Source organism: Trichoplax adhaerens, genomic scaffold (genome assembly GCF_000150275.1).
Source record: "Trichoplax adhaerens TRIADscaffold_1 genomic scaffold, whole genome shotgun sequence".
NCBI lineage: Eukaryota > Metazoa > Placozoa > Uniplacotomia > Trichoplacea > Trichoplacidae > Trichoplax > Trichoplax adhaerens.
In genome coordinates, this window is record NW_002060943.1 from 9186041 (window position 1) to 9198819 (window position 12779).

The 12779-nt window shown below is 34.1% G+C and overlaps 2 protein-coding genes across 2 annotated transcripts; both read right to left on the minus strand.

Moving 5' to 3' along the window:
* Positions 1-1386: 1386 nt before the first annotated feature.
* On the minus strand, positions 1387-3921 carry TRIADDRAFT_52349 (uncharacterized protein; the record flags this gene model as incomplete). The annotated part of the gene is made up of 2 exons (XM_002108854.1): positions 1387-2595; positions 2686-3921. The coding sequence occupies 2 exons, from the start codon at positions 3919-3921 to the stop codon at positions 1387-1389; spliced, it is 2445 nt and encodes an 814-aa protein (XP_002108890.1).
* A 5937-nt stretch (positions 3922-9858) lies between these two features.
* On the minus strand, positions 9859-11647 carry TRIADDRAFT_19410 (uncharacterized protein; the record flags this gene model as incomplete). The annotated part of the gene is made up of 11 exons (XM_002108855.1): positions 9859-9933; positions 10015-10103; positions 10186-10216; positions 10336-10402; positions 10480-10539; positions 10613-10702; positions 10767-10819; positions 10893-11132; positions 11206-11310; positions 11380-11485; positions 11562-11647. The coding sequence occupies 11 exons, from the start codon at positions 11645-11647 to the stop codon at positions 9859-9861; spliced, it is 1002 nt and encodes a 333-aa protein (XP_002108891.1).
* Between the last annotated feature and the right edge of the window lie 1132 nt (positions 11648-12779).

Here is a 12779-nt window from a genome sequence, read left to right on the forward strand (position 1 = left end):
AAGTAAGATGTGTTCATCTGGCATTTTAATAATGACATCAAGGATGATTTAATCTCCACTTACTATTTGTCACTCACTTAAAGCAAGTATAAGATATACTCTACTAAATGACTACAATCCACCCGGTCTACAGTACAGCAAATTATAAAGATTTTGCACCGAGCATATTTAGTATAGCCTTTGCAGCGGCAGTAAGCTGATTAAGAAGTTAGCAATGCAATTTTATTTCGCCCAAAAGCCGTTGTACCAACTGCACAATTATAATAGGGCGGTTGCTATGATACCGTTCTCTTCGCATAACGCTTGGAAATTGTGATGGAGGGTTAGATGAGTCCGCCACTGCGGACTCATTGCCATTCAGAGAATTACACGAAGGTTTTAGTAGAAAATTGATACTGTACTTTATTGTAGATTAATTATTTTTTATTTGAGTACAATGTTGTAGTATCTGTAGAGCAGCGTGTAGGCTGTCGCACAGTAACGTAAGAAAATAAGAACACTGCGACTATTGCAATTAGCAAAATCTGAGGTAGAAATCGGTAGTATTTATAGTATTAGAGATAGCATATAAGCGTACGCAGAGAGCAGCATTGTAGAAGTAGATACAACGTATGCTATAGTAGTTGATATAACAGTAAAAACTGTAGAAAATAGCGAAGACTGTAAGTGCTATAAATAACGAAACATGACAAGCTATACTTGAATATGCAGTAGTACTGTACAATAAGACCGTAAAGGTATCTACTGCATATTTAAGAACAATATGAAATGCCTATATTTAAAATATGCTAGAGCATAAAAATAAATAAATAAAATAGTATAAGTAACAATTTCCTGAATAGTGTAATACATTTACAGTAGCATTGTAATCGTTTTAATAAATCTGAAAGTCTGACTGACTGTTTACCATGTTATGATAACTCAATCGCCGATACGAATCGATGAATTAAATTCCGATACTTTCATCTAAATTTAAATTATACAGTATTATTAAGCTGTATCAGGGTTCTGTTTGTTAAATGTACATCAATTGAGTGTCTACTGAAGGAAAATGACTGTACTAGTGAATGCCAATCCATTCATTATTAATTTTTAGGGATTACCGGTCAATGTAAGCTTTTCAATAAAACGATTAATTACGCCACTGATAAATAACTGCCAGTGCTTTTTTATTGCTGTATAATTATCACTTTTAGTTTGACTCTTAACTGAACCGCCCCACACCTAATTTTTTTAACCTACACATGACAAGTGAACAGTAAAAAATAATTATACATAAAATATAAAATAAATATTACAGTACTACGCTGTGCGTACGCTTATACAGTTAACGATAAATAGTAAAATTCGTAGCCATTATTGCCAGTTACAGTACTGCTCTGGCGGTTAGGCCTTAGATTCTCTATACTTTACCGACTTCTGAGCTTTACATGAACTATTTCCTGAATTCTTTATTATTACACCATTTCTATGAGAACTATTTGTTATGACACTAATTTTTGAGCACGATTCGCTATCGATCGCTCTATCAGTTACTGACGGAGAAGCTGAATAAATTTGAGCTAATTTATTAGGAGTTTCACATATACTCGTTTCAGTGATATCACTATTGTTCTTTATATTAGGCTTGGCCGTTATCTGACTGTTCACCAAGCGGCTGCTTCTTGCTTGTAATTGATGATAAGATTCGGCGGTTTTCGCTGTACCAGTTACGGAGATGGATTGATTATTGCCATCAGGTTGTCTCATTCCTTCTTTACTTACAGAAACAAGTTGATTACAACTTTCATAATCACGTAATGATACCGATGTGACGACAACCTTACGCTTCTCACAGCGAAAAGATCTATTATCTTTTAACTTTTTTCTATCAGCTCTTGCTAACATCAAGTTGTTTTGTATAGCATAAAATGCCTTTAGTAAATCCTTTCTGTTAAGGAAGTTTCTTTTACGTGCTAACATTAAACCATCCAATAACTTTATTATCCCTAAGTCAATTAGTCCATCTTGAATTTTTTTATCGTGTGCGGATAAGTTCCAGATTATTCCGGCGGTATTGACAACAATATCCAAATTGGAATGCAATAGCTGCTGCACTAATAATTTCAGGCAATTGCCTTTAAGTAATTTTTCACAATTTTCCGAGCTTTGTGTTAGATGTGTAGAAAGATTTCTCAGTAAGCCAGTTACGTATATAATTAGCTTTACTTCGTTGCTACAAATCAGTGACATTATTAGGTCTATTCCGTTTACATAAGAAATTATCGTTTTTTTGCCCTCCTCATGTGCTGAAAAATTCCATAAAGCTGCCAGTAAACTTTTATGAGGGCTAGAGTCGGTAAGGCTTTTATTATTCAAGTATTCTAAAGCTTGTAAGAGGCTGGTCGCGATTCCAGCATCGTTTAGTGCTTGTCTCATGCAATCATTCGATCCTTTCGCTAAGTTACAGCAAACAGTAGCCGCTAAAGAGATCAGTTTTAAGTATTTACAGTTCAGTTGAGCTTTTAAGGCATTCAGAGCATGTTTCGATGTACAAAACTGCTCCTTACTCCATTGGTTCTTACATGTTAAGCTTATAGCGATCCTGTCGGCATACTAAGACGGTCAATGATATAAGACAGGTGAGTCTAAAATTTAGTTACTAAACGATATTGTTCAGATAATAAAAATTAATTACTATCTTACCGAATATATAGTTCTATTAAGTTCAGGTGAAGCCATCTTTTCGTCGAAAGGATGCATTTCGAAAAGTTCCAAAATATAATAGCTAGCACCAAGCTGTCGCATTCGATTTACTTCATTATCTTGCTGCAGAAAACCGATTAATTGCTGTAGTGCCATTTTGGCTTTCATTCTACATTCATTTCTCGGTTCATATGGTTGTTCGCCTCGAAAGTGACGTAAAGCATCACAATAAAGTCGTATTTGATCCAAATGACGAAGGATTTGCGAATCAATTAAGCATGATTCATCTGACCGTGACTGCAAGTTAATGATATAGTGTAAAGCCTGAGATACTTTATTTCGAATTACTTCTCTTTCATCTGGATCGTTGAAATAAATAAGAGCTTCAAAAATTAAATGGGACAATACAGTTTTTAGCATAGGAATCTCTGAACGGGAAAGGTTGCTTTTATCTGCCATTCTAAGCATATAATGTACTAATTTTTTACCATCATCATTGCCACGCATTTGCTTGCTAATAATTTCATCAGTACTAGTGCTAGTTTCATGGTTAGGTATTATTGAGAAGTCTCGTGTTTCACGCCGGCTGCGAACGAACGCTGTTGAAGTTTCATTTGTAGTCGTTTTTAAGTGTGTGATCGAATCTTCCGGAAAACAACTAGTAGTAATCTCCGCAATATTATCACCGTGTGTATCGATTCCAGATACAGCACGGAGTTTATGTTCTACTGATACGCTACTTAAATCTGAGACATAATTATCTGGCTTACTCGCGCTAGGATAGCGAAGATAGTGATCGTTTCCTGATAAATCTTGATCTTGACTTGTGATATTAGTATCACTACTTTCTTGTAATTCTTTAGATTTCGAATGCAATTCATAATTCATGCACTTTCCATAATATGGATCATTTGATCCTGCATGTCTGTGATTGCTATCCGTAATATTGTATTGCCAAACACTGCTATTGCTCCCATGCAAGGCAACATCGCTCAGAGTAGATGTAACGCGTGCTTTACCAGGCGGATATATTTCGTGGGAATATGTCGCGTTATAAGTTTCATTGCTACTGTAATTATCATTTCCATATAAACAAGTCGTATTTTTGAGGGGTAGTATATTCTTATTATCTTTACCATTACTTTGGTGGCATCCAGGGCAATAATTCCGATATTTGTATCGATTTCCCCCATCGATATAATTGAATGATCCTTCTACTTCTGCGTATATCTTCATTTGTTCCCTTTCGGTTGGATCTCCCGTTGCCAAGTGCCGTTTACCTATCGAATGTAATTCCTCCTAATTTTAAGAATCAATTAACAAATCTAAATTAGTAAGATAAAGTTGATCTTAAAATATAACAGCTTTCAAGATAACAATCCTAAAACATTAAAATATACATATATGACGTATTCATATTTATGAATTATGAGCAGAGTTGAAGTTGATATTACGTTAAGACCGTGATTTGTCTATACTAAGGTTGTTTGTTGATCGTAGAAAAAATTACCGATTGCAACGAATCACTCTCCCACTCTTTTGCGTTTTGCATTGAGAATTTTTATTTCGCCTTCGGTTCTGCTACAAAAATTGAAAACGTTAGTACGATAGAGGTGTTCGCCCAGTGCTAATAGTACATACGTATAGTTTCATGCCGTTCAATTTTTAACGAAACATCAGATAGTTATTACAACAGGCGTTGTACTGTATTATAATTAGTCAGCTTCGGAAATCAGTTCTTTTTTTGATATGTGGAACTACCCTAGCACACTTTACATACTGTACAATAAGTAGTACAATGTTATTACGATTATAATTTTATAAGTATTTGAATTAAATTGTGCAATGCAAAATTGACAGGGTAGTTTGTCACATTGAGTTTATAATTGCCACAAGATCAAACTAAATACTCTTAGTCCAGTCATTTTGGGATCGCAGTGAATTATACAGTATTACAGTATCAGCTGTAGCTCTTAAGTCAATGTACAAAGTTAAGTGTTTGTCTATCTATTTACGCAAATACTTTATAAATTTACTTCTTGAAAGCTAACTGCACTGCATGCTCTCATACTGTTATTTTGAAGCAGATTCAATCTGATACCCGGTTTCTAGACAATTCTTAGGTGATAGGGGTACATACTGTGCAGTTTTTTTAAAGTACTCAACACAGGCTTGCAACTATCGAAATGTACAATGCAGTATTGTATGTGTTTGAGTTCTTCCAAGTCGAGGTTATCATACTCTGGTTTGTTCATATGTCAAATAAACAATAACATGGACTACTAAATAATCCAGCATTTAGTAGTCCATGGCAATATCAGGGATTACTAGAATAGTATCCGTTTTGGCTTCGTAAAAGATTGCAACACTAGACCGGAAATTTCACCTCACAGTGTCAGTTGCTACAAGCAAGGCAGTACCATCAACTTTCAATTTTTTTTCAACTTAGAAGTCCATGGTCGTACATTGCAATCAGTTAATTATAGATCAACTCTTCCCACTATCTCACGTAACAAACTCTGTTTATCGCATGATATTGCGATTGTATTACCGTAGAATATAGGGGAAAATATAGAAAAATGACACAGTTAAATACAAACATAATAAATAGTTATATTATTATACTATTATTACTCTGTAAATCTCGATTTTCTAAAGCTAGTTCAAAAACACAGTCGCTGATATAAATTAGGCACGAAGTAATTAATATTTCAAGGTATCATTAAATGCGATTGTGCAGTAAGATGTTGTCAATGCTATACGCTACTAAAAGGCAATACGTATTGCAATGTCGCCTACCCATGGAAAGACGTATAGTATAAGATGGGAGTTTATCCCATCTCGTAACAGTAACAATGTCATTAACTAAGTATAGCAGTCAATAATTATATAATTGCACGAACAGTATAGTTAGATTAGATTCTAGTTCTGCACAATATGTAGATTAGTTCTGATCATCAAGGCTTTCTTTTTACTTCTATGGTTCTGCTAGATTCGACCTCCGTACGCTCTACAGTTAGTTAAGCTTGTACACTTGTAGAGTGTACATTACATGTAATCCTAAAACTCAATTAGTAAACTTCCATCAGACGTATGTTTCGCTATTGCATGGACTACTAACTAGATATATCTGCATCTAGTAGTCCATGCCTGTCGCAAAGGCTTACAGTACAATTCTGATATCCCCTACAACAAAATGTGTGCTTTTTCCTGCACATCGTCTACTCTTTCTTTTCGAACTCATCATTTTACACCCATCTTGATTAATTATGATTCAGTCATGTCTGCTGGTATCGAATTTCTATCTTATCATATATCAGCGTAAACTGTCAATGATATCAAGGAATTGAATCAAGCTCTTGAAAACTAATAAAAACAGTACAATCATGTCACAATATCGCGAAGTTTTTTCCCAGTGTAAAAACATGGTAAAAAAATGGCAGGTGCTGATGTTCTGTACTGTGCGGTATATGTACAGTAGAAGCACTGGTTGGTAATACTGTCTGTATAGTTATATGTTTCATTACTCCCATACAAGTACATACGCTATAAATGTTGAGCAAATAAACTCGCCGGTACAATTTCTTGGTATTAGTGATGAGAGATCTTGACGCCGCTTAGAAATTCATCCGTGTTAAAGAGATAGCATCAATATATATGTATATCTCCGTTAGCGTAATCCAACGCTCGATTCCTATAATAAGTTCGAGGAAAAGTGTAGTATCAGTTAATGGAGTAAAGAAGGCTCATACCATTCCATTACATTGATCATATTCATGATGATTCATTAACATTAGGCACCTTCATTTTTACTGTACTGTTTGAAGGTAGTGGTATTATAATTCTTGTTCTCTCTCGATGTTACTCCTGCTTTCTAATTTTAAGATTCACTCTTTCAACTACCATCAATCCACGATAAAAATTGAGAGAGCCTTTTCCTTATCAGTGTCTCTAGCTTGTAAAAGTAGCCGTGACACGGAGTAGACTAAAGTGCTGACGCATCTGCTACAGCAAAATACGTAAACTCGTTAGGTTAGCGATTTGCGTACAAATAGTACATTATTTTAACGTACAGGTGTATAGTACACTGTTATACACGCGGCCTCGCTATGCTGGACAGTACAGTAGTTAGCCAAATGAGACTAGGTTATAGATTCCATCGCTCTCATCTTAGCATGGTGAGAGAAAACAAAAATTGAATAGACCCACTAACGACTAAAATTAATGTACAGTTTAACCGTACTTGTTATACATACTTTTGTTTATTAGCTCAGTCAGTGGTCGATCGTACAATATATATTCGTAAGTCCTTTCTAGTCTTGATGTCTTGATGTCTTGTCTTCACAGCATGTCAACAGTATTGCCTATTAAGAAGAAGAATTATTCATATCAAAAAAGGAATAATACTCAATGACGCAATGCAGTATGATAATGATTGCTGGTAGTGCTATTATGAGTTTGATGGAGTTAGAATACTAGAATCAGCAGGTAGTCCAACATGTTGGAGTCTTTTTATCCTTGATCAGTATGTAACAATAGTCATAAGTAACATACTATGCTCGCTATTGTTTCATGAATAATTCACTTTACCAGCACATTTACTTTTAGACTAGCTTTCGCATAACGTTAGGACTGTACAGAAATAAAAAAAAATGTACAATGCTGTTGAGATATCGTGACTACGCTACTAGTTCAGTAGAGGGATTTTCCATTTACACATTCCGTATCAGTTATGGATCAATACAATCAAGGACCACTAGAATCTCATAATTCTAGTAGCTGAACTTCGTGTCCTCAAGTAAATTAAATGAATATACTGCAGCGCATATTTATTCTCATAGTGTTCAATTCATTAATTACTATATGGCTAACCGCTAACGGTAGTAATCCTAGTTAAGCAACTTTCTGAAAGTTCGGCTACAGTTTTACTCACTCTGGTCCTCTGTTGAAGCTGAAATTCTGTAGTTGTACTGTAGAGTAATTTTACGTAAATACATTTAGTAATTCATTATATACGAGTAAACGGATAAACTGCAACCTAAATAAATGTATATAAGATTAATATTTATGTATATACATACATATACCAGAGTCTCTCCTCTATATTCTAAAATAGTTTAATTGACCATCATGCGTTTTAAAGAGTAATATGGAGATGGTTACATTGCATAGTGACCCCCTTTAATTAAATAAACAATTACAATACGTCATAAAACAGTACTGTGGATGTTTCGAAGCTTAGAGGATTAAGCAAAGGGCATTTTTTACCTTAGGTAAGGAGCGAAGAACTGAATAGGTGGTACTCTACGGAAGTGCAAAAGCACACAGATTAATATCCATAGCCTTAAATTATGGATCTGGGACGTTGTATCGAATACTATGATCTCAGTTTAATTTCTATCTTTAATAATAATGTATATAAGTAATATGCATAAAATCTATTACGTTACATTGTATCAATTAGCTTTTATAAATGAAATATCTATATGTGATTTGAATAATAAAATTCAGTTATGTTACCGATTTGTAAATACTGCAATATCTTATAATCATAAATTGCATATTTGTCTTATATCTGACATCCTAGGCTATTCCTACATCGTCCCACACTATATTATAGTGAAGACAATAGTAATGATGATTAGTAAAGAACAATGAATGCTATATTATTCATCCGCAATGTTACGATTAGGCACAAAAAAGAGTATCGATAGATATAAATCTTTATAGATAAATACACATGCACGCATATACGTGTATTAGGATACATAAATAACAGTATATTTGCTATATTACTTGTAATACAGCAAATTGTTCAGTGAATCAAGAGCGCAATAATGATATATCATGAGTTATTTCTAAGAAAATCGTTAAAGCTGAATTAATAGATACTTTAGACCTAAATAGGGATGATTACCCACTGTTATGCGCTAGGCATCACACAGAGGTAATGGCAAAAATTCTCAAGCTAAGATTGGTATCCAAAATCACCTGATGAAACAACTACAAAAATACGAATTGGCCCGAATATGTTTACATCTAAATGTATCAAAAATTTAAAAGCGGGTCGTTCATATACTGTACTATATAATACTAGCCAGTCCCGGTTAGCTAGCTGCACATTGCCACTAATGAATTCCGTTGTAATTCCCGCTGTACTGTATTGATAAGTATTTGACTTAAATACTTTTTACTTAGTTTTTAGTATATATGCGTGTATATTCACAAGCACATTAACTTTTTGACTTAAGCTCAACTCATCATAATGATAGCTACAGTTAAAAGAGCTTATACCGATAATGGAACTAAAGCTTTATACTTTTTAAGAGATATAAACTATTGGATATAACTTTCTTTAGATATACATCCATATTTAATATTTTAGCAGAAATCTAGCAACTTTCGTACAATGAGTAGTTATATGCTATTAAGCGAGACATGTGATTAGCCATCTCACGTTACTATGCATATTCTGATACTGTATGTGAAGCAGCTTATATAATAATACTTGTAACCATTTGATGCATTACCTATGCTTGACGCAACTCTAGTATCTACATGCGCTGTGATCGTACATAATAGGCAGGTAGTATAGGTAGGCGAACATTAATAGATCAATTCGATCTAATTTATTCCGTAACAATAATAAAGCTGTACAGTAGGATACATTCCTGGTTTAGAATTGAACCAAATTAGATGCATCACATATAGAGCAGTGATTCATTCGCAATATGCTTTGCCTTATACAAAAAGTGTTCAAGTAAATCTACAAGCGCTCGTAGCATTTAAAGTTACTCCTTTATAGTTACGTTCGTGGCTTATAAGCCATAGACGAAGTAAGTATTTGTCTTTCTTTTAATGATTTCATTTATAAATAATAGATGTACAGAGATTAGAGTTTGACTTAATATTAAATTCAAGTGACGACAGGATATTATTTTCGCTAGCAACCTGCAGCTTAAGCCAGTAAAGAATTAGTAATATGATATACTTTGTCATTTTAGTCCCATGATATCTGAAATTATCACCATTCCGTGAGTTTAGGAACTCAGAAATTATTGTACTGTAAGTAAAGGAAATAAAGAACATTCATGTTACATTTTACAGTATAAGTATATTAATCATTACAAGTAATATAACACACACCTACATTTATACTTACATATCTCTATTTTAAGATGAGAATTTTTTTAGCTTTAGGGGTGGGATATTTAACGATGTATAAAACAATATATAAGCCGAAGAAGTCTGAAATTGATCATAAGAGTTAATACGTAATACTGTAGAATACAGTAATTATCGTAATATAAGATATTCTTTAACAGTTACCTTTACATCATTACTTGATATTCGGCTCACAATATGATCATCAAATTTGTACCACTCTTTGGCGTAGGGATTCTGGCAGAATGCCGTATCTATACAAATCAAAAGAAAAGTGACAATGCTTATTCTTAAAATAATCTAATTTTCATATAGGTTATAATAATTAATCATTACAATGTCCTCCTTCTAGGGTTCCATAGTGATTCTGGTAATAAAAAAGATTGAGGTTATAATTTGACAAGTTAAGCATATATCTACATCGAATTTAAGAAATGACATGGAAGATCATGAAAAAATGCATTTGTACGATTCTTTTGCATTTACCGAAACTGCATATAAATTGTAGTGTCGATGCTTTGGTCCTACTGTCTGATTCTTTAAAGTAAGGCCGCTAAATGACATTACGAAAGATACGCATATCATGAATGTAATAGTACTGAAATTAGAAAAATTTAAAATTATTCTTACTTGACCGGGAAATTAACTGCTGTGTCGGCTTTCTGCCAGTATAATCCAGTTCCAGAAAATCTGTAGTACGAAATCGTTTAGAATACAAGCGATTTTAAGTTCTGGCAAAGGACAAGATGTTACTAGTGAGTACCTCTTAAAATGTATAAGTAATACAGGAGGTAATTTCCATATCTCAAGCTTTTTCATCGCTTCCCGGTAGCATTTACATTTTGAACAGAACCTAGAATGATTAAGTAACTATGTAACCTACTCCTAGCAACCTATTTTTCCAAAAATAAGCTTACCATTTGTTGTCTCCTTGTACTCTTTCGGCTTTACTAAACAGCTCCAAACAATCCTTGAAGTGAAAGAGCAATATGATGAAAATTAGTAAATCTGACGAATTCTGATAGCTCCAAATGCAGGCTTACGTTTAATGTACAATGTGATCTATGCGATGGCAAGGGAACAGACAGATTCATAAAAACTTGAAAAGTAACGGATCTTTTATTGCAGGTTAGACAAACCAAAGTAGATTTAAACTGTCCCTGAAAAAGTTCCACAATGATGGATTGATTCCTACGTTTATGTCTGTCCCATGCAATATTAGCTGCTTCTTCATCAGGTAAATGGCTAGTATCGTCATCTTCGATATAATCTTTCTGCTTAACCTGTAAATTATGTATTCATATTAAAATTATATCTTGATATATCAATACGAAGTGTAATTGCCGAAAATTATACCCTATTGATATCTTCATGCAGACCATCAAGTAAGATCATAAGCAGTTCTTGCGAATCATGTTGAGAATTACCAGCAAAGCGATCCGCAAACTTGCTCATAGTTAACTATAGCAGGAAATATTACTGAAAGTTAAACGATAACATAAAATAAACATCAATTATTAGTGTAATTACCTTAAAGTCAGTAGGAGAAATGTATCGATATTCGCCGCACCATGAGGCATGTACAATTGTAGCAAATTCTTCAGCCACCTCTCCATGCATCCCTAACGGATTTTCTCTGTAGTGACAAAAAATAACAGAATGACGTTATCTATAAATATTCGTTTCATAATCTAAGAAAACACAGTATTGACCTATTAAGATCTGTTCGGTATGTACTCGTCAGGAAATATTTTGTAAGCGGAACACTGTTTATTAAGCATTGTAGGATTGAATTCATGTAACAGGTGTTACCAAGGTTTCGCAATCCGGTTAGAGCATACCCCTGTTAGGTGGTAGTACTTAAGCTATGAGACAATGTCATGCACCAAAAGTTATGCTCAGTAGAACAATAGAACTAACCTCTGAACCGAGAACGGGAGCTAAACGTAGTAACTTCGCAGGAGTAATAACGCACTCTGTTGGTTTACTGCCTCTGTTGACGCTAGGAGGACCGGAGCTTCTGAAAGAGAATTTTGATTACAATAAACTCTAAGATATAAAGATAATAAACTCTAAGATATCTTAGAATTATAAAACGAACTTAATTGATGGCGTCGCTTTCAAGCCACGATCAATTGATGGTTTCGTATTAACGGTGTTTAAGCCAATAGTTCCGTTACTTTTAGATAAAGAATCAGTCAGTACCGAGTTTTAGTAAGTCTACATTTTTTGTATTCAAGTATAAATAATCAAGTTTTTTACCTCTTTGACTGAACTGGTGGCTCCCATTGTCTTGTTTTTGTCTTTCGATTCTGCACGTTTGAATATTAAAGTTCAATAAATATCCACTGTGCCACAAATTAATATATGTAGAGATCAAAAATGTATATTACCAAGTAGCAAATTCTACCAGTCTGTTCATCTAAAATTCTTTCCCAACCTTCAGATAGCCTACTCTTGTTATCAGCTCTATCATTTAAGACTTTACGTTCTTCCTTCCTACAATTTGAAGCAATAGGGTATTACAAAGATACGATATAGGCTCTTTACGATATTAGCTCTCGAATCCTACAGAATTTTTTGTTGTTGTTCCTCAGTAACAATTTGCCGCTCTTTCAGTTGCAATTGAATTTTTTTTTCCTGTTCCAGCTGGCGGCTAAGACGACGTTGCTCCTCCTCCTGTTTCTTTTTCTGTAGTTCTAGCTCCTCTTGTTGTTTTTTTAGTAGCTCCATTTTAACGGCTTCTAAAGCTTTACGGCTTGCTTCCTGCTGCCGCTTTGTAGCTTCTAATTCGGCTTGTTTCTTATTTTCCTCTTCTATATTTTGCTTTATTACTGCACGATTAACTAATTCTATCTCTGGCTTTTTCTTATCTTCGTTCATTGTTTCTTCATTTTTACGAAGCTTATCGTTACTATTTTTGTTTTCCA